The 23,535-nt window shown below is 36.7% G+C and overlaps 1 protein-coding gene across 20 annotated transcripts in view; it reads right to left on the reverse strand.

Moving 5' to 3' along the window:
* The window catches only part of nrxn3a (neurexin 3a), a 759,351-nt gene that overhangs the window by 493,878 nt on the left and 241,938 nt on the right, over positions 1-23,535 (reverse strand). For all 20 annotated transcript variants that reach the window (XR_014625664.1, XR_014625665.1, XR_014625666.1 and 17 more), the window contains 2 exons: positions 12,798-12,887; positions 11,109-11,413 (listed from right to left, as the gene is read on the reverse strand). Coding sequence is in view for 14 of the 20 variants with exons in the window: in XM_084392521.1 (XP_084248647.1) it covers positions 11,109-11,413; positions 12,798-12,887 (395 nt within the window). In the remaining 6 variants the exon portion in view is untranslated. The remainder of the gene's footprint in view (positions 1-11,108; positions 11,414-12,797; positions 12,888-23,535) is intronic.

Here is a 23,535-nt window from a genome sequence, read left to right on the forward strand (position 1 = left end):
AAAAATCTCTTTAAGAGCTAAAAGGGGTCACACGCCAAATTCATTGCACTTTTCTTCACCTTAAATTACTGTGCTGACAGTCTTGCATAAATTAGTGACATAATACGAAGCATTTTTTTTGTAAGTATAAACATTTCTGATGTGTAAAAGCTAAATAGTCTTAGTGCTTGATGAAAAGCTTCACAAATTTAGTGCTGCTGACCCGTAGACCCCCAAATTACCTTTTTCTATTGATTCATTCGATTCCATTTGGCTTGTCTCGCAGGGTGATTTAATTGAGGTCAGAGAGCATGTTGTGAACAATACAGGACATTTCATTAATAACACTGAAAGAACTGCCGTATGAACACACGGACAGACTTAAATACATTAACACTGAAAGCCTATTATCAAGTAATGCGCAGCCCAGCAAAACCTGCCATCTTCACTCAGTGCTAAACTGTTAACAATGGTTAAAATATTATGTCGAATATAGAAAAAAATGAAGAAGAGAAAAATACAGAGCGGAAAATAGTTCTCTCATACACGATTTTTTTTTTTTTTTATGATTAAGGGGCCCGTATACAAAATCTGCAAAAGTACTGCAAAGTCATAATGCACATAGCAGTGGATCAGCGTATCCTAAGTCTGTGCATGTAAATCCTGTAGATATAGGAGCAAGCGTGTGATTTACGGTCCAAACAGAAGCCAGATCAGTCATTTCACAGGAGCCCCTCAATTCTAATCGATTATACAGCACCAAGGAAAGTGCTGATGCTGGAATAATCTTTGAGATTTAGGAATTTCCTCTCGTCATGTTTTTATGCCTCTATTTTGATTTAAGATGTGGTGTGGTCAACATGTTTGATGCCGAGATTTAGCTTGGATCACTGGGAACCGAGCTAACGCTGATGTCACAATCAGTGAAAACTAAAGTGATTCTGATGTCATAATCACTGGGAACAGATCTAATTCTGATTGAAGGAGGACGAGGCAGAGAGCCGTGACAGAACGGTGCGAGGCCGCTGGCGATTGATAATAAGCGCCGCACCATCTCACAAAGGAGCTACGGAAGCATAAAAGGAGGAGTGACGACAGTGAAGGATGAGAGAGGACCAGGCCTGGATTATTTATGTTATGTTTTGTTTATGTGTGTGTGGCAGTCGCCCGTGATGTGCTGCCGCATTTACTTTAGTTTTGTGTTTGTGTATAATGAAAGTGTTTAAACGTTTGATGGTTCCCGTCTCCTTCTTCCCTTATCAACGAACGTTGCTACATAATGGGAAAATAACTAATTCTGATGTCACAATCAGTAAAAAATGTAAAATAAAATTATGACTCAATGACTGGGAAAAGATCTAATTCTGATGTCAATCAGTGAGAACAAAACATTCTCATTTCACAATCAGTAGGAAAATAACTAATTCTGATGTCACAACCACTGGGAACAGAGTTAATGATCAAAGCTGATGCTGATTTCATAATACTGAGCTGAAAGATACATTTTTGCTTATAAAAAATACAATTGTGTCTAAACAAAAACTTTGTAAAATTTTTTTACAATAAAAGTCTAATTGTTTTGTTTTAACAATTTAACATCTGTCCTGCTTTGAAAAAGTTTGCAAACAAACATGTTTAGAGTCGGTTTAGAAAATCAAAGCATTTATATACAGTAGAATAAAGTAAGTTGAGCCTCTTTTTACATAAATTATCTTCTAGGTAAGAAGAGGTGTTATGTCAAGAGGTAAGTTGATTTAGTGGGGAATACATGTATTTGCATTTTGAATAAGATGAAAAGAAATCATTATAACTGATTTAATAACACATGGCTAATCTTTAGCAAAATAATTAAATGGCTTAACTGTTAGCAATTCATCAACATACATGATATAAATAAATGTTCAAAGGCCTGGGGTCAGAAATGTTTAAATTATTTTGTAGAAGTTAATTATTTTATTAAGCAGGGATGCAATAAATTGATCACAAGTAACAATAAAGACTTGTATAATGTTACAAAAGATTTCTATATCAAATCATTTCTATTCATCAAAGAATCCTGAAATAAAATGATCAGTTTTCACTAAAATATTAAGCAGCACTGCTTACAACATTGATAATAAGAAGAAATGTTTCTTAAGCAGCAAATCATCTTAGAATGATTTCTGAAGGATCATGTGACACTGAAGACTAGAGTAATGATGCTGAAAATTCAGCTTTGACACTACAGGAATAAATTACATTTTAAAATATACTAGAAGAGAAAACAGTTCTTTAAAAATGTAATGGTAATCTTTATTCCTGCTAAATTTGCTTTGACACACAAAACAACTTTTTTTTCTTTTTGCCTAAAAAGAAAACACACTGACATAATCTGTATGTGGTGGGAACTAAATATAAAGACCATCTAAATATATTGTCACACGGCAATACATAGTGCTTACTAACAGCTTAGAGGACGAGCTTACCCAAGACTCATCTAGTCTTACTTTTCCTTTAATATGACAAATAGATCTGAAAATGAATGCTAAACAACTGCATGATTCAAAGTGCTCTAGCCATGCCTGTATCTCAAGCCTCTTCAAGAGGTGATCAACAGTTAAGATAACGGTTCCACTTACTATGCAATTAAGATAAAAGAAAATATCTAGTCTTTTTTAGTCCCTATGAACCCCAAATGATTCCATGTCACTTCAAAAAAGAATCTTGACAAAAGCAGACATTAAAACAAAAGTATGCTGACTCTGGTCTTCAGATAATCATCTTCTTTCATCCCTCCTGTGGGTTTCTCTAGCCTTGATGCTATCGTGTCTATCTCCACTTTGGCAGTACAAGGAGTGAACAGCTTGTATTACAAACGGAATCAATAAGAAGGGAGAAGATCAGTTTCAGAACGATTCAGAGAGTTCCACCTCTCTGATGACAACCATCTGACATCTTATCGCACATCATGTTTTCTCCAAGAAAAAGGCCTGAGCGATAACAGGGACGTATCTATATGATGAGAGGACATTGCTCAGCCCTGAGACAAAAACGAGGGATCGTCAACTGAAAGGATAAAATATTTCATCAGTTTATTTGAGTGCTCTTTGATATGAATATATGAATGGTAAGATTAACTATAGGTGAACTACACATCCAGTATCTGTGTTTAAGTACATTATTCAGACATTATTTTAGCATTCAGAATATTTTAAACATTCATTCTCATAGCTGAATGAAAATGTAAATGCCTCCTTCACTGAACATCTTTCCATTTCTATTCCTCCCTTTGCATTTCACCTGGCTATTGATTTACAGATCTTTCTAAGCTCACTTTGCTCACTACCTATTTGCACCATGGCCTGCAGCAAGGACTCAGTCCAGAACACTTCATTTTGTTTTGTACTCATGCCTTTTTTTTTGTAGGCTACTGCACAGCAAACTATAATCGTCCCGAGCTAACGCTAGAGCTTTCAAACAACCACCGTTCATCTTCCTGTTTACACGGGAATGGTCTCGCTCCTTATCTTTAATCACTTTCTGGCTGAGGAGGGCAAGGTCGCATGGGACCTTATGACAAACTATCTCCCTGAGCACTCCTCTTTGTGTCCTCGCTAAAATTAGAAAGCAATACACAGTTTGTTTCAATTATAGATTCAAATCTAAAGTGCTGTCTTTTATAATGGCGTGCCTGTTTAATTTGAAGAGGGGATGGAAACAGTCTTGGGAGATAGAGAGGTGTGTGTGGTAATGTCTGGAGAAGACGAAAATGATAGAGGCAGAAGACGGAGCAATGGCACAGGAACATTGGGTTCAGACAGCATGTCCGATGCCTGATTTCATTACCCAGACACCTTGATATTAGAATATGAGGAATGTGTCCTCATGAGAAGATTTTTCCTGAATATTGTATTCAAATTTTATTTGTACAGCACCTTCCATGCATAAAATGCCCTTTAGAGAACAGAGTTTAAAAAAAAGAGAGAGAGAGAGAAAAGAAAGTATAAAAACTGGGTAAAAATTTTCCCTTCAATATTTTAAAACTATTACAAATATTTTCAATTATAATCAAATTAATATTTGATCAGATTAATTAAAATGATTTATCATAAAAATATTATTTGAATTAATTATAATAATTATAAATTATTTTTCAAATATAAACAAAGAACATCTTTAAAGTCCCCCTGTAGTCAATCATTTTATCCTTTAAAACACATCTTTAATCGCCAAAATGGCATAATTATTATTTTTCTTCCTGTGATTTTTTTATTCATGCCTTAAAATAGCTTGAATGTAACTCTACCTTTGCTTCATAAAGTATACATGGATTCATGAATATGCAAATTAGCTCTGCCTCCATTCACTCTTACAGGTTAGTCTACAAGTCGATGTATCAGAATGGTAATGCGTTTTATGTATCGCTCTCTTCAACGTAGGACACATAACGGTAATTAATCTGATTAGCCTTTGGCTTGACTACGTTATAAAACAGCTAATAATGTGTGGCTAATGTTACACAAACCATGTTCCCATTCACTATCTCAAGAGTCAGACCGCTGCCTTCTAAAAATCAGCATTCTTACAAATGCTTTGAACAACTTAGAACGTCAGTGGAGAAAGGCAGATAGTTCATCATAACAACATAATATACATCATGTAATATACATCAATTCACCCTCTATATTGCTAAATGTACCCGATTTTTCATATCTGGCTTCTCTTGAGACTTCCCTGCTTCAGAGCGGTCACAGCTAATGATATGCTAAAGCCCGCCCACAAGTTGACAGGATTGGCTACAAGGTAGTTTGTGATGTAAGAAACACCAGCGATTTCAAACTGCATTTTTGAGAGCTGAAAATACTCAGCAATGGTGATGAATTTGCACATGGTTTGTCTTAAAGCATATTAAAAACACCACATATACATGTAAATAACATTAAAACCTTGATGTTCACCACAAGGGGTCTTTAAAATTAAAATGATATTTATCATTAACTTCATTAATTTCATTCACAGTGTTAATTTATATTTTCCGCAAGTGAAAGTAAAATGTTCTATTTTCTATTTCCATTGGATTAAAGTACTGCTGTAATCCTGTACATTCACAAAAAAGCGCTTCTAAATATCTATTACCAAATCACACAGGAAATGAGGTGCAATAAAGAGGCGAATCTTTGTGGAAATGCAACCTAAATGCTACTGCTACTGTTATTCAAACTTGTCGGTTCCCAGTAGCGTCCCTTGTTTGTTACTTTTATTTGGTATCATGCCTCAAGAGGAAATAAATTGGAGTAAAGTGAAACTCGATTCACATTTCAATACACTACCATGTCCAGGAGATTGGACTCCATCTACCTAAGGAGCTCCTTGATACAGCTCCCATGGCTTTGGCCCTTTTAACTATGGCTGATGCGCATTTCAATAAATCAAGGCAGCCGTCTCTTAGGGATAGCGGCGTCTACCCACGCGTAATATCCAGTCCCCACGTGGCTCGTCAGCACCTTCTGAAACGTATCAGTCCTCTGCACCACAGCGGTCTGTTGGCCGCCTCCAACCTCCATATAATTGGATTCTAAACACAACTCTGGAGAAATATTACTCTTTATTGTGGTAGTGCAGCAACTCCTGTTGCTGACAGTATTTTTTCTGTCTCAGTGGGTCATGCGGTTAACCCCTGAACTGTCTGCCAGCTCTCACGCAGAAGAAAGTGAATGTCTTTTAGTTTGGATTTGAAGCATACTGGGTGTACCTTAGCACATTGTTTTTGTGTTTTCTAAACGTATGCATACATAGTAAAAGTCAGCATATGTTTTTTCGTTTAAACTTTTTCATTTAGATTTAAGCTCAAATCTGTTCAGTTATGTGATAATTAGAAGCTGTAGTCCAAAACGGCTAAGCCTCTGTTAACTCTACACTTCACGAGGAAGCAATTAATATGCAAAAATATCCATTAGTTGTTCCCATTGTGGACAATTACGAGGGTCCCAGTGCGGCGGCTTAATTAAATCTGAAAAAAAATCACGTTGTTTCTGTGAGGTACATCACAACATTGCAGTAATTTGTTTGTTTCTCGACATGTCCTCCCAGCAACAACACAGCAAGAGATGCTAGCTGCTGTGCGCAGCAGATGCACGGTGACAGATAACATTCCCTGGAATTGGCCCCATACGTATCTTACATAGATTCAGTGTTTTACAACTTATAAACAGATGCAGTAGAAACGTATGAAGACCAGATCTGCATTCACTGTGCTAAAAGAATTTGCGCATTCAGTAGTGATTAATCCCTAAATCGATTAAGCAGGCTTTCAAATCATGTTCATCAAATTGCATTATTGGGATAGTTCACATCAAAATCTAAAATTCTGTCATCATTTACTTACACTCAAGTTGTTCCAAACCCGTATGACTCATTCTTTCTTCTCAGGAAAAAGGAGAAATTTGAATAATGCCCTGGTCGCTCTTTTCCATATTACAATGAATGTTGACTGGAGCTTTGAAACTTTCAAAAAAGGATGTAAATGCACCATAAAAGTGTCATATAAATATAAAGTCCAAATTATATGATTATAAGCCATATGTTTGTCTGACAAACAAACTTTCATTAAAATCATAAATCATTGATAATGTTGACCTCCAGTGGGTTGTTAACCAGTGTGACTCACTGATTCATTGAAAAGGACATAATTAATCTTTTTTTTTTTTTTTTATGAAAATGTTCTTCACAAAAAGCTTGTAAACTTAAAAAAGGACATCGATTTTGTGTGTGATTCTCAGACCTTATTAACTTTGACTATGCTCTTTTTGTATTCATTATTCTTGTGTGTTTCACGCAGTTTGGAACAATTTTCATTTTTTGAGAGAACTATTCCTAAAAATATTTAAATAGCAAGTCTGTTTTAAAAATTGCTTCAAATAAAACTTTTACAATGAATTTGATGTATCTAATTCAGTCACTCTCAATTTGTTTTAAACAGTAACGTTAATCTTTACAACATCTTTACAACAGGTACATCAACCCCTGTCTTACTCCATTATGCTCTTATATACAGCTAAAACATTAACAAAATCAACACTACCATAATATGCATTTCCATCCTAATGCCCAGCGCATTAAATCAGTCTATCGGGGATCCTGTTTAAAGCAAATAAAGCACTTATGACAACATTGCTGAAAGTGGGCTAATTCGAAGAGAAAATCCTTTGCTGTGTCTCACTAAGGGTTTGATCCCCTCGGGCACACAGTTCTTTAATGTACTACATTTCAGAGGTACAGCAAAGAAGAAGGATTTGGTGATTTAGGGATGGAACAACCATAAATGCCCCAAATCCCTGCAATTAGAGGGCAAAAGGACGTACGAGACCAGTTGTAGTCCCTAAGCCTTCTTCAGATGTGAAATGAAATGAATATCATCATCCCACCCCTCTGATATGAAAATGTGTGCAGCTCAATTAACCTACCTTACATCAATAATTCAGACGCCCAGAGGAAAACACACCCCTCATATCTGAGGTTTACCATCATCCCAGCCTGCCGAATAATTTCAGATACATTAATGAAATAAAGATACTTCTTCCACATCAAATCAGGCTACAACCTAGCTGAGACTTCTTTAAAACATTATCAGAAATTACTTTCCCTTTTATTAAAAATCAACATGTTTTGTGCTTCTGATATGCTAAAGCTATAACCACCTCATCATGCTGAGCTGTTCTGTCATTCAAAGCCAAGAAATCGCATTATGCTAATCTTTTTTGTTTCTGCACCTATCCTAAACATGATTAAAACAAGAAAAACCCTTCCTTGTGAACTGTCTCTCAAGACTTCTCTTCCAGTCGAATTTCTTTGAAGAACAGCAACTTAAGCAAACCTCGAAAGAGTTCTACGCTGAGATCCACACAAGCCTGGCTTCGCTTCGTCTCTACAGCCCCGGTCTTAATTAAGCCAAATAAAACGCGTAGACCTTGTTCCAGTTCGACGCGAATGCAAATGACTTAAAAATAGATCTCTCATCCCAGCACAATGCATGTAGGGATTGCAGTTCACAATTAAATAACTTCCCCAACTGTAACAGACCACTTGTTTACTGATCCTGTTTGCACAAATTAAGATGAGAAAGCAAACATGACCTCCAGCCTGTTGACCTGCTAGACTGATTGGAATTAATGAGAACCCTCCTGCCAATTCCACTCAAGAACCCACAATCCACCATTCATCCTCAAGATTGTGAATGAGGGCTGTATTCATTCTTCATTCTCATTTCAAACTCATCACTCAACAACGTACTGCCAATTTTCAGTTAATATAAAAAAAACATTTCGATGATTGGTTCTTTGAGTTTTCGCCATATGATGTTTTTTGTTGTTGTTGATATTTTGTTATCAGAGCGACAAAGGAAAAATAAAAAAGGCACAAAAAATTAAACAGAAAATGCTATTCACTGCAACATACGTCTTAGAGGAATGGTGACAAAAATGAGTCCAAAGATGGGCCAATGTGCGTGGGATGAGGATTTATAAAATGAATACATAAATAAACATGTTAGAAATTACTGTGGGTGTATCATTATCTATTTCCAAAAGATTAATTCCAGTCATGTTAGGTGACGCCAAACAAATGACTCATCCTAATACCATCACATATATTTCACCCTTTCGTACGCAATATGCAACTGTGACTGGTTCATTAGATCAGATAACAATTCATGGTTGTGTTTTCTTGAACATCTATTAGCCTCATAAGGCAAACAAGTCCCACAGCAGTGATGTTTTCCAGAGTGCGTCAGAGAGAATAGTTTTATTCTCAATCATGGCTCAGCTCCAGGCAGACGCACGCCCTCTCGTTACCGCAGCGTTTGCATGCGTTTTGCCTGTTTGTGCTCAGATTGGAATGCGGTCTAATGCTTCACTGAGCATCTACAGTTTCCAGCTAAAGTCAGACATGGTCAACTTCAGCCTTAATGTTAGTGGAAATTTCCATCTCTGTGGTTCTCTGTCCAATGAGACGCCACACATAGCACCCTCTAGCATCTGTGGGAGATTCTTGAAGACCACAGGTCTGAATTTGGGGCACAAAAAAACTTGTATTTAGGATGTGCTCTCTTTCTTAACAGAGATCCATTTATCTTGTGACCTGAAGGTAGAAAAGAACTGTAATCTCACATTTCACTAATATGATGACAGTAAAAGCACAATGTGCACCACTGAAAGCAATCGGAACTTCTTCCTCGTATATGTATGTCACCTATGTGGACAGGTGAACGCATTTGCCATGAAATAATAATAATAATAATAATAATAATAATAATAATATATATATAATTATTATTATTATGTAGTACATACATACATATTATATACATATGTTACTGTGAATTATGTGGCAATTAACAATTGATTCTCAACTAATTTAATTCCTTAATCAAAATAAAGTACTATTTTAATTCAACAATGCACTGAGTAGGAAGAACACATTTACAGCCCCAATTTTCTTAGCATTAGTCAGTCGTAAACTTTCTTTATGCAGTCAACTGTTGGGGCTTCATGATTACAAATGTCTCTTGCCAAAATGTGTCTCAGACACAGAGGAGACTGATGGCTTTAATATCACTTCCACCAGCTCAATTTGTACCAGGATGCCTATGAAATGGCCAGTCTAATCGCATTTCGCCAAACCACAGTATTTTATTGGCTCCCGGTCAAACTTTATGTGGGCGGCACTCTGTTTGGTTGTCAAGAGCATGCGAATGAGGCTTTGTGCACCCGCTCTCGTATCTTTATCTAAAGGACGTGGAGAATTATAAACAATTCTCGTTGGTTATGAAAAACATCAAAATAAAAGAGAGGCTCTCGACCTTAATAAAACTACGTTGTGGACACCGCTTGTGCTTGCGTTAACTGGAGCAAGTAGTTTGCATACTGTTGGAAAATCACTCAAACACACCTGGTTGAGTGAGTTCTCCTAAATGAAACAAAAGCCACTGTTTTGCATATTTAGACTTTGACGTCCCACACAGACACAATGTATTGTTGTTGCAGTGTGTTTACCTGTCCACATATGTGACATACGTGACCTGGTCCAATCATTGTTTCTCATTTGAATGCCAATTTGCATCTGCAAACTCAAAGCTGAAGAAATTGGTCTGAGCTTGACAAATAAGTGCTTTGGAAATCATTGGACCAAACTGAAAGCGTAATAAATTAAGGACAACGCTGTCAGCAGCACAGAGACGTTCTGCAGAATGGAAGGTGTAGCTGTGCAGAAAACCTCCTAAAAATCCATTCTGGAGATTTATTTTCCATGTTGTGTTGCAAGAAATTTGTGTCCTCATTTTTTTTTTTATTGTAAATCTGGGCCAGACGTTATTTGTGGTGTAGTTTCCAAATCAGAAATGACGAGGAAACGTAGACACACATGCAAAAACACATGCAAGTCGCATAAACACAGCATTATGTTAAGAATGTGTCTGAAACAAGTCTGACAGCTAACAGTTGACTTAAGGCACAATACAGAATGACCTGGTTTGACGACCACTTCAAACTAAATCAGGCCAAAACAAAGTTTGTTTGGAGTTCGTTTCGGGAGTATGAAACATACTACGCTTTTCAAGAAAAGTTTGCTAAGGCTGGTTAACTTCTTCAAACTACCATTGGTCATTGGTGATTATGTAATAAATAGATGTGCTCTGGGGCTCCGCCTACTTTGACGTGGAAATCATATCTGTTTGTTTTCTTCTGTTCAGTCCGTTGAGGTCAGACGCAAGATAAAACATGAACACACTGGATATCTGCTTTATAGTAAAAACTGAAGTTGTTCTAATTGATAGAGACACTGACACTGGCTTGCTTTAAAGCAATCAACTGTATAAAGTGCTATACAAATAAACGTAATGTAACTTGACTGAAGTGCCGAATTGCAGAGATTGTGCAAACATATCCAAGTCTCTATGATCAGATGCTTTCTTAACTGCTGTTTTCTCACTTTTTTTGTAATTGAGAGGAAAGCACACAGTACATATTTACATATTCACCTAAACGTCGCTCCCAGCAGCGTCTTTATACCCCGAAGCGAAGAACTTTGCTGTGAGTAAATCGAGGCCTTAACTGAAGCCTTCATTCGATTATGTGCTTGTGTGTCAGGGGTCGTACCTGTATTGTAGGTGGAGTTCGGTGTTTTCTCGTGGTGGTGGTGGACATGGTGGTGGTGGTCTCGATAAAGGTGGTGGACATCTCTGGGGGGAAAGCCGTGGTTCTAGCTGAACCTGCGGCGGGAATCTCCCCCACCAGACGGACACTGCCATTGATTTTGACGTTAGGGTTGCCCTGAGCAGCCATGTTGAGCACTTTGAGGCCATTGTAGTAGAGTCCGGAGAGTTGGCCCTGAAATGGCCTCTTGCGGTCTGAACCACCAATTGTTATCGTGGCCTGGGTGTTGAATATCGTTAACTGCCGCCCTGAGGATGCAAAAAAGATCCAGAACATTTCTTGGTTATGGGTCAGTAAATGCACACAATATCTCGTTCAGCAACAAGATTCATTGCTGTTTTGGGCACTTAACCTACCCAACCAAGGTACAATGACTTAGATGGCTGTGCTGGATTACTACGGCTTAATTTCCTTCCCAAATGCTCTGGGTTATACTACCATGAGACACGTCGTAAACATTTGGAGGGCCAGACTATAAACCAGACCCATTATGTCTCCCTGAATGAGTCTAGCTACAAGCTCATGATGGCTGAAGTACGTTTTGCTATAATTGTCTCTATGAGGAGATATCACCCAAACTAATAAATAACAAAATGTCTTATGACAGACATGTGAAAGTATCCTGAAATGTTAAGGTTATAGAGACTTTGTTACTGGAAAAGACTTAAAAAGTTATCTTGATTATAAACACCATCTAATGTACAAATCACTAATTCTTGGGACATGGGACAAAACGGGCTACAAAAGTGAAACCAATACCAAATAATTATTTTGGATACATTATGATATAGTAAAATGTATTTAACATTTCATTTCAGATCATTTTGATGAAACAAAGAGAAAATAAAATGATTCACGTCGAGATAATTCTAGCAATCATTTCTGATTAATATTAAAGCAGAATTGTTACCAATATATTATTTAGTCTGGCAGATGAAAGGTGTTTTCAAACATGTTTTGTCATGTGTCTCAAGAATCAGTTAAATAACAGGCAAAAATAAATTTGTGAATATCCTGCGGTTATGAATAAAAAGCTTCAGATCACAATTCAGATTTTTTTTTAAAAGTAAATAAATAAACAATTTCAAGTTTAAGAAGTCCAGAAATCCTCATTACTCCATGATTACGATAAGAAAAAAAAAGAAGAAAAAAAACGTCCTAATTTGAGTCATTCCAGTGATTATAATGAGGAGGATTCCTGATGATATGCAATTAATGTCTAAGACAATAATCATGCTGTTGTTTTCTTCCCGGATAATACTTCCCGGTCCAGCCACAAGCTGCTGTCTGTAACAGGGAAATCACTAAACCTTGTCTGTCCACCTTCCTGTCTATCAGCCAGAAAGTCAAGAGATGTTTATGTTTTAATTAAATTCTTTTAACGTTTACATTTAAAACATTCATAAAAGGTTTACTAGGCCAATATAGAATCATTAAACAATGAATATATTATTTAGTATGACAAAGATAAATGAGCATTGAAAAGGCAAAAGAAAAAAAATGTGATTGGTGCAACACAATATACAATGCATTTCTCTTCAGCTAAATTTATTTAATTATAATGAGATAAGTAATAATGGTAAAAATAAAATAAATAATAAATAAAAAAATAAAAAGAGAGGAGGAAGTTACCTTTCTCCTGAAGCCATTCCTCTACGGGCCGGGCATATTTGAAAGGAATTTTCTTATTGGCCATTTGAATTCTCTCATTATCGCTGTTACCTTGGAAGTTTAAAAGACAGCTTTAAGAATCAATAATCACTGTTAAAATACTTAAAATATTTTTTTGTGTTATTTAAAAGTTATTTAAACACTTTTAGAATGGTTTAGTCATGTTTTATTTGAAAGCTGTTTGTGTTCATAGTCACATAGCAGTTAATTAACTTTTTTTTTCTCCAGTAATGAAACACTATTTAAACTGAACGTCTACTTCATCTTCTCTCATAATTAAATCAATCATCACCAGAGTTGATAAAAAACATATTTATAATACATTTGGTTCATCTGTAATGAATGCCAGTAGATTAGCTGCCTGCGGTCAATCCATATATCCATCAAAAGATGACAGCATACACTCTTTCATGCTTCACGTACTTATAATTATATACACATTTATCTGCTAATGATGCCAGTCAATACTTACAATTTTTCACACAGAAAACCACATCAATAGTCATAAGCATACAGCACCATTGACAAACAAGAACTAGACAGCAGCTGCTTCTGTTTTCCAAAGCCACGGAAATTATACAGTTGTGAAATCAGGTTTGATGAGCAAAGCGATGCACAAGCGAGTCGCAGGCCTCCCCTCATGAGATGCGTCTGGGGATGTTTTTTTAATGGCAAGCCCAAAGAGCTGTGTTGATATTCCATATTATTGGGGGCTCGTGAAGACACAGCAGGAAGCTGATCAGAGGGGGTTCTGGATGTCATTTGAGGACAGGGGGCCTCAACGTCGTGCTGTTTCAACAATGACTTCGGGTGCTGAGGGTGGCTCGACACTGCAGGATGTTGTGCGAGCCAAATTTCAGGACTCTATAAGGAGGGGTGTACCAGGGGGCCAGCTCAAAGGGAGCCTCCATCTTTAGCTGAGCCGTCCTCAGACAGCAGGAAGCGCAACCAATACCCTCAAAACCCGGGAATTTGAGTCACACACATCTGAAGCCCAACCGCTCGGAGGTAGCCTCTGAGAGGAATGCCAAACAAAACAAAAAAGTTTGAGACTTTTTTCACAAAAAGGAAAGAATGAGTTCTGTGACAACAGTACCAGCAACTGTAACCATGGTCCTTCGTGATTTATTAAATGCAAGTCAATGGCTACCGTCACTTTGGGAGTTACAAAAAAAACTTGTGCAGGCAAAAACAATATGAATACCCGTGGATCCTGACAATACACTGAGGTCTTATGAACTGAAACGATCGGTCTGTGCAAGAAACTGTTATCTCACATTTACCACTATAGTAGTTTAGTTTACCCAATAAGTGTTTTACTTCTGCATTACAAACTAAATATACAACAAGCACATCTCTTTCTCACGCACATACGTCATTATGAGAAAGGAAGCACGCACTCCAGACTGTCTGTGGATTACAGGTAATAATGTTGTGCTCAGTTTCTTGCACAGATCAATCATTTCGCTTCATAAGACATCAATGCATTGTCAGGAGCCACAGGTATTAATTTTGCTTTGTGTGCATATGTTTTTTGACTTTCAAATTGACGGTAGCTGTTGACTTACATTTTATGATTCAGCAAGGACCTCAGTTTCAGCTAAAATAATCTTTACCGTTCTACTGAAGAAAAAAAGTCAGCTATACATTGGATGGCCTGAGGGTGAGTAAATTAACAGCTACTTTTCATTTTTGGGTGAACTATCCCTTTAAGGCTGATTTATACTTCTGCGTCGGACCTAGGCTGTAGGCTCTACGCTGTAGGCTACGCGTCGGTTTTCATTTATACTTCTGCGTCGTTGTCCGCGTTGACAGAGGGAGGGAGGGGTTCTAGCACACCAATCACAGTTGGCTGGACAGTGATTCATCAGTTCTGAATCATTAAAATATTGGTGTCTGGGACACTGTGGTTTTTATAAGCTTAAAGTTGTGCTATAAATGATTAGTGCTCAAACAGCTGTCAAGATTGTATTGGACCCGGTATTCCTGATTTTGTTTAATATTTGTATTTATTAATAATCACAATAAAAATCATATTGAATGGGTCAAAACAGTGAGATTGTGGCCTAAGTTTTTTTTTTAAGCTCCTCTGAAAGTGTATTGATTTGGGGCTTGGTAAAGGAAGAACCCAAGTGCCCAACACTAAGTTTACCCCAGATTTTTGTGCCCTAAATGGATGGTTCACACTCAAAAATGTCTTCTGAGTAAAAAGTAATTTTTTTACCTCTCTCAAATTCAGTTTTTTCCCCATTCCCAGCTATTAAGTCCCGAATTCAGTTTTACCCTGGTAAGGAATGTGTTGTGCTCCAAATAGAACCTCAAGAGAGGCAATGCCGACTGCTATCATTCGAAGCTCTGCTAAGGTGTTAGTGGTGACACTACAGGGTAGCCTGATGGAGGAAACTCATTAAAGCTGGGCTTATCCAGGGCTCCGGCTCTGTTATAGACATCACAACATCAGATCCTAAAAATAAAACCTCAAATACAGACAGTTTAAAGTCAGCATGAAATCAAGATGGACTTTTATTATATAGACAAAAAAATGTATGGTGCTTGTGTGAGAAATTAAGGTTCAAGTTCACCTTGCACTGTGACCTAATTCCTTTTTCTTCTCTCCTTTTCATGTCTATCTAAGAATTTTATAAACTAAATGACTTCATATTCAAAACCAAAAATATACAATATTTTAGGAGCTTTGTTGTAGGTTTTTCTTCTTTTTTTCCCCCAGGAAAGTAGGGTTAGGGATGGAGGGCTGCCTAGTTCACAGACATTTGTGGATTTGTGTTGCTTTGATCCAGCAGTACAGAGGGCATGACACCTTTTCTCACTCCTGAGAACATGAAAGGCTCTTTGAAAATGAAACAGCACTAGGAGGTGTTAACATGGCACAGGATCACACACTGCGGGGGAGTTTTCCTCCTACTGTGATTAAGTTTCACAAACACATATAAGAATGTGTGATATCTGTGCATTTTAATTCCCTTTCAGTCCAAATTAGAGGAATCCTTAATGGCTTTGCAGTACCATGAGTGCATGCCAAAAAAACAAAACAACAAAAAAGGCTGCCACATTTGATTTGTATGAAGTATGAAGTTATTAGCAGCCCTTTCTGTGGCTGCTAATAACAACTCAAAAATAATTCTTGAGAACAACCGTGTGATTGTGAACATTCTCCTTTTGTAATCTAGCAATGTTGTGTGCAGTTGTTCTCGCCACAGAGTGATAAATTACCACGAGACACCATTGCCATCTCACTGAAAACAAATATAGCTTATTGCATGAATCCGGCCTTGCCAAGTATTATTTGAGCAACCAAGAAAATCTCATCACTATTGTGTTGTACTGCACAGTGACAAATGATTGCTATTTTTGTGTGTGTTTTTTTGGCAAAATCATAGAGAGAAGGCAGAGAACTCTCAAAACAAGTTTTAGGGGCCTGATCCACTTACAGAAAAGCGCTATAGTACTGCCATGATGTTTTTTTAAGTAATTTAAGTAAGTAAAATAATACTAAAATAACATGGAATTATACAAATTTTACCATAGTAATTAGTAATTTTTTGACAGAACTTATTATGATCCAAATAAAATTATAATCAACATCAGCCTTATTATGGCTGATTTGTTGCTGACGAAACATCCTGTTTCTTTTAGAAATATGTTATAATATGGACACAAAAAGGTGCAAAAGGTCGTATAGTCACAAACCAGGCAAAATGGAGGCTGAAAAATGAAGTCTGTGGTTTCCTTCGTGAAACCTCAAGTTACTGTGATTGAAGAACTAAATATGTCAGACTGCCCACACACTTAATACAACTTTAACTTTGACAAGGAGAAATTTTGAAATTTAAAACACTCGACTGGTTGCCCCGGCGTCTGTCTAACTCTCCCTCTCGAGCTTCTTCTGTACTCTCCCTGAACACTCCTTACACTTGGCTTGTTTCGCAATCGAAAGAGTCTTCCTGCACATTATCTCGCTCCAAACACATCCCCAAATAAGAAATGTGACTCCAGAGGATCGCCCCTCAGTAGCTAAGGAGACAATGAGAGTGGGAACGTTTATCCCACCATCCTTGGTGGTTTAATTTAATCGTGGGATTAGAAAGACAGCTCATATTGAAAGCTTATCTCTTTCCCCCTTTGGAGAGATTTATAAGGGCAACAGATTTTGTTTTTGATACGAGTAATTGTATTTGGCTCATAGGATACACAAGTATCCATTTCACACATACGAACCCTGTCTTGAATCTTTTTCTGATAAAAGGTTCCTTCCTTTGTCAAAAATGCAATCTTGTCTTTTTGTTTTGAGAGATAATTGTCTTGCATTGCAGTCGAGCCACCAGGTTCCTTTTACTCTCAAATAGACTAAGGTTTTTTTATCATGAAATGTGTGTCGCTCACTGCTACGGGACTTGATCAGATTACAGGAGATGGTCAGGTCTTTGTCGATGTCATGTTGCTTCTGAGATGCTCGATAAAAAAAAAAAAAAAATGTCTTCCTATTTTAACAGGAGGAAAATGCCTTCTGGTAAGACATGTTATGTTCAAGGAAGAGAGGAAAAAAAGAAAAACATTTCAGGTCCTCTTCTGTGAGTCATAAAAAAAAAAAAAGATAAATAAGCTCATTCATATTAAACAGGGTTGTGCAAATATAAGCAGTATCTCTAAAAAAAAAAGAAAAAAAAAGAGGATAATGGAGACAAGCAAAGGCAGAAAGAGCAGGTGGGGTTCTTTTACTGCAATTTACTGCTTCAGGAATAAGCCTGACTTTAGCATCAAAACTCAGTCTCAAGAGGGAAAAAAAGCCACATAATGCTTTAACAAAAGAAAGGATGTGCAACCTTACAGAGAGGTTACAAAAACAACAAGGACTTTGGGTCAAAAACATCATGCACGACATCCAGACATTAGCATCAAGGTGGCGTGATATGTTATGTGTGCTTGCGGAACATGCTGATTTAGAAGTCATTGAGATGAAATGGTGTTCCTGAAGTGGGACCTTAAAGCATCATTTCTGAGCTTGCTTCAGCAACTACAGGGATGACACAGCATGGGGTAACTACATTTGATTACACCTATGAGCTCACTTTAATACATTTCCGCACAATCACACATAATAGTGGGCTGTAACTGCCTTATAAGAAAAAAATACATTTAATGGCTCCAAACGTAACATATTAAAAAAAGGTTTGCACACAAAGAATTGAACACGAAAAGTAGAATAAAAACAGGGGATACCGAAATATATTATTTTATAGAATTAAATTTTTTATATTTTTTTACTAGTAGGTGCAGGACACTATAGTTAATTTATGTAAGTGAGGATAGCAAAATAAAGTAAACTGTGACATATTATACCAAAAAATTCTTCATACAGTGGACAACCAGTACAATTATAAAAATTTGGGACCAAAGATTATTCTGATACTTTGACCTGACCATGTTTTGCTCAAGTTTTTTTTCTTTGATTGCTAATGCGATATTTTTACACCACAGACTGAACAAAATGAAGCATTGCTTGGTAATTGGTTGACCTAAATTGGTATTATCTAATTTTGTACTTAAATTTAACAGCTGACAGCTATTCAACCTAATTCATTTGTGAGACAGTCTAACAGAAGGATGGTCAAAACCAGGGAAACATCAACTGATTTGATAACTCTGAGTTCTTGTCATATTTTATTACCATTTTCTCTAAACTATAGCAAATAAAGTGTAATGATGTAAGAAATGTTGAAGGTGTCTGAATACATTTTGGTTTGACTGTCTATTTAGTATAGATTGCACTTAAAAAAGAAATTACACAGATAAATATTGTATTTTACCATTAAAACAATCAAATTTGCGGTCAAAATAGTGCTTTTTAGTTGTGTAAATCAAGAGCATCCTGGTGAATGAAGTGAACCTGGACTAACAGTTATCAGCAGGGTGTGCAACAAGAGATGGGAAATGAGAGAACTGAATATCTCTACCAACCTCGCTGATGGTACAAAAATGATACGGTGATTTGACTGAAGTATGGCAGTCTGAACCACTGTCAGTGCTATTGCAGAATAGCAGCACCCACCGCATATAATCGCCTACTATTTTCCCCGCTGTCATTTGCTATTACCCAGCCTGGGTCCAGGAACTGCCAAAGCAGCCCAAGGGACATCAAAAAGCCTCAGCACAGCCATAAAGAACGAACTCATCTTCTTCTCAACACATACACACAAAGATGCGGACACAGACACACACCGTCGAGCCATCATATTGCATACACGTGTGTCAAAAATGATATAACATCCCCTCCATGTTCATTGCTGTAACCCCTGTGTCACGAATACGCTTGTCTCTTGAACACAGCATCAAGCTTCCATCTGATTGACACACTCCGACATTTCCTGCCAAACCGCAGGGGTGCGTGGGACATTTTCAATCATTGAAAGATCAATCACTGAAGATGCTACAAGAGAATTTAGGCATATCGACACTATAATGTTTAATATAAAGTTTTTTTAATTATTGAAATAATATACAATTGTTAACATAATTGTATCTAAAATGTAAAACTATTTATTTACTTATTTTAATTAATTATTACTTATTTTATTAAGTCTTAAGACTTTTATTTAAAATAATGATTAATGTTTTTAAAGATAGAGTGGGCTCCAGATAATAGCAAAGGTAATGTAGGTGTATAAATATATAAAATATATGTAAAATATAAACAGACGTGTTCAAAATTGTATTAAAACTTGCTTAAAAATATACAATTGTATTATATATTTATATAAATGACATTATAATAAAAATATTTTTTATTCATTATCTTATTACAGATTATTAAATTATTCGTATTGTTAAAGACTAAATGAGTGTCAGATGATAGCAAAGGTAATCTAGATGTAAAAAAAAGGGGAAATGAGCATGAACAACTAAATATAAAAAAATCTTCCAATCTACCAATGCTGATAAATTTAAGCATCTCTTATATCGGACGATGTTGTGGTTACTTGTAATATATAACATTAAAATATAAAAGATTGGCACTGATCAGAGACCACTAAGACAAAAACAACAGTAGTAGATTCAGGCTTAAGACTTACCAAAGGCTGACTTGCAGAGTTGTAATTAAAAGACTAAACTACAAATCTTTTTGGATATCCATCTGAGCTACTCGAGAAGTTCATTGGGTGAGGGATGAGATTCAGTGGAGGAATTAATTACTCCTATTTATTACCCTTTAAAATACAAAAAAACTCAAAATGTCAAAAGTCAGCGGTGACATGGCATCATGGTGGAGGTAGTTAAAATTAATTATTTTCAACTTTCCTCTGAATTTATCAGCTTTAGTCACAATCATTCTAAAAGGGTTTAAAAAAAAGAAGATCTGAGCAATTCAATTCTATACCGTTTCTTGTGTCTGAATGTGGTTAGCATATCAGTGACAACATGAGCTAATTCTTCACAAGATTTAGTATCAGTGGTTTTCTAAATATAACGTCTTATAGCTTGCAGTAGTTAGATTATGGTACAGTTCCTTGAAAAGAAGTTGCTTATCTGGCTCTTGCATTAAGTTAGAAAACTACATTTCCACTCCATAAGTCCATTATATGGTAAAGTGAACGGAACGAGAGAAGATTGTGCTGATTTGCAACTCCAGATTGCCAGCTACAGCCTAAATAATAGAGACTGTTGAATTTCAGCATTTTCTGGAAAAATCCAGGCAAATCCAGTCAAAAAGCACACACTCTTGCCTACAACCAAAGAGTAATACTAGCAAAGAGGTAGCGTCTTATGCTTATTCGTATTTGTTAGCTGTTACCGGAGGGTGTGCGAATTGTATTAGGCACTTGGCTCAGTATCTCTAAACAAGTAAAGTGAATAGACAAGCACAGCACAATTTATTCTCAAAGTGATGGTTGGTGTAAAGTTCTCTGAGTATTCTGCACATGGCCTCGGGTTACGTTGTAATGACAGTCATAAGCTTTAGGTGACCGCGCTTGTGGCCCTGTAGACATCTCTGCTTGACCTCTTGGGACCCATGGGAGATAAATAGGCAGTGTGCTTGAGAGACACAATGAGCTAACTTGCCCTTGCTATTTGTATGTGCTTAGCGCAGCAAGGTATGGTATAATAACTTGGCAAAAGCACAGCTCTGGAACCGATGTTGCGAAACTATTAGGCATTCGTTCTTTGACGCATTAAGAAAATAAAGCACAGATGTTTTGTGCGGTTCAACGCTCTCCATGGGTTTTTCAAGAGCCTGCTTCATTTAGCCTGTAAATGAAATAAAGCATAGCATGGCAGCGCACCAAAAACTCACAATATCACTTGAGGACTGCAGCTCTGTCAAAAAGACCATGACACGCACATCTCCTCTGAATATATTTCTTCATCAACGTTCTGACAAGATCGAATTGAGAAGTCAAACATTACAAAGAAATCAGTGCCAAAGCAAAGAGCAGCCGGCCATGAGGGGACATCTGTCTTCAAGCATAATCATATTCTATTCGCAGGTGGCCAACTGAATATATAAATATTTTATTATCATGTTGAAACTTTGGCAGAGAAAGTAAATTTTGCTGACATTTATATAGAAGTGTTATACCACCGTGCCACCTATAAATCTCAGTGATATATTTCCCCAGCTCATATGTGAGTCTGCTGCAAATGCCCATGTTGGCAAAAATGAAACTTTAGACCTAAAACAGGCAGGCACTGACTTCTGCATAATGCATCCAAATGAGCAGCACGGCAACAAGCGGCTGCATATATTTTTCATGCCTAATATCATTCATATAAATGGCAGACTGATAAATGGGTGCATTAGTAGAGTTGGCCACATAAAATGGGTTTATTCAGTGCTGACAGGAACACAAACTGATGCCCTTAGATGCTCTAACAGAAATAGATGGACACGCTGAAAATTGCTCTACACTGGCTTTGCGTATAATGCATGTTCCTTGTAAAATTACACCGCTGAGATTTTCTGACCACCTCGACGAGAACTCAACAAAATCTACAAAACAACAAGAAAGTCAAACAAACGAAGGGACAACATAGTGTGTGTGTGTGTGTGTGTATTGGGGGGTTGTAATTCATATTGTTTTGTATTTCTTGTATTGTTTTATATTTTCTATGGCTGTCTGTCTGTATGTCTTGCCGTAAAACCAATTGCCCCCTGGGGGACATAAATAAAGTTGAAGTGAAATGATACAGGATCACGCACATACGTTTTCATGCCATGCAAACGTAAACAGGATGTTTTTTATTTATATTTTACAATATTGTGGTTTTGTGATTTCTCCTGACGTGCATCTCCAGGGCAACGTTATCTACAGAAGTTGTCTGACATGGGTGTTGTTGAAATCAAGGAGCTCTAAAATATGAAATGGTGAAAATGGCTGTGAGTTTGAAATTGATTTTATATACAACAGTACAACAAATAAGAAGTAATATGAGATTATATAAATATTGAGTAACTTACACTTTAGACCAAACATTGGTAGTTACGTTGTCTGTTTTGACCGTCAAAGTTAATAGTTCCAAACGAAGTCAAAGCAGGATCAGCTGTTGCATCTCTGAGCAACAAACAGTGGTGGTGCTGTTCAGTGTTGTTGAACGAATTGGTTGAATCAATGATTCAATGACTCACTCATAAAGTCACTTGTTTCTTTACAGGATGGATCAGTGATTATGAATTGGTTTAGTAAATGATTCAGTAAGCCACTCCTGAAAGAATCTGTGTATTTTTTTAGACGAATCGGTTCAGAATGATTTGCATATGAAGACAGTTGCCACCTACTGGCGTAACAATGTAACCAGCAGAAAGAGTTACTGAAGAAATCTAAGTTTTTCTAATAAAAACTATTAATACTCAAACTCTATATTTTATGTCATTTTATTTGATTTGAAAGGTAATGTTTAATTAAAAATATTAATTCATTCATTCTGGGGACAGAAAAAATATTTTCACAATTTTGCCTAATTTGAGCTCTAAGTTTGTTTAGTTGATGCTTATAAAATAAAATTCATAACAGTACTCCATGTACCTTACATTATAGGAAAGATCCAATTGACAGCACATTAGTCTAATGCTATCAATGTAATTCATTGTGACAATGAATGAACCCTTTCAATCTTGTACTAATGTTGCTTTTTATATATAAAGTCATGGCAAACTTAGTCGAGGATTAAGACTTTTTGACCTTCCCCAATTTATCCAATCATACTAAAGTGGAATAAAATATGGATTTTTCTTTTCTTTTTGCTTTTCTTTTTTGAAGCAGACATTATTAACTCAGAAGAAAGACATATTAGATATGGAAAGAAAATTTTAAATGAGACAATATCAGTCCTTTTCATTAAAGGCACACTTTGCAGTTTCTGTTTTTCTCAAACAATGACCCTTAGAGTCGCTGTGGAGTACTTGTATATAACGCTACCGTCGTAAATACCACTCACGCAGAGCCGTCTCTGCACTCTTCCGACCGCGCTTTCTTCGTTTTCTTCGTCGACTCTGCCATGATTCACGTCTGAAATGCATGCTAGTGTGTTTCATAGAGGCTGCTTCATATGTTGTTGATGTATGTAACGTCGCGCCGTAAAGCAAGTCGTGATTCTCGCGAGATTTGTCGGGGCGCCACCTCTCAAACCTGCATTGCTGGTTTTGCCAGCGGCAAAAACTGAAAATACAGTAAATCAGTAATATTGT

The sequence above is a fragment of the Rutilus rutilus genome, assembly GCF_951802725.1.
Source record: "Rutilus rutilus genome assembly, chromosome: 21".
In the NCBI taxonomy this organism is placed as follows: Eukaryota; Metazoa; Chordata; class Actinopteri; order Cypriniformes; family Leuciscidae; genus Rutilus; species Rutilus rutilus.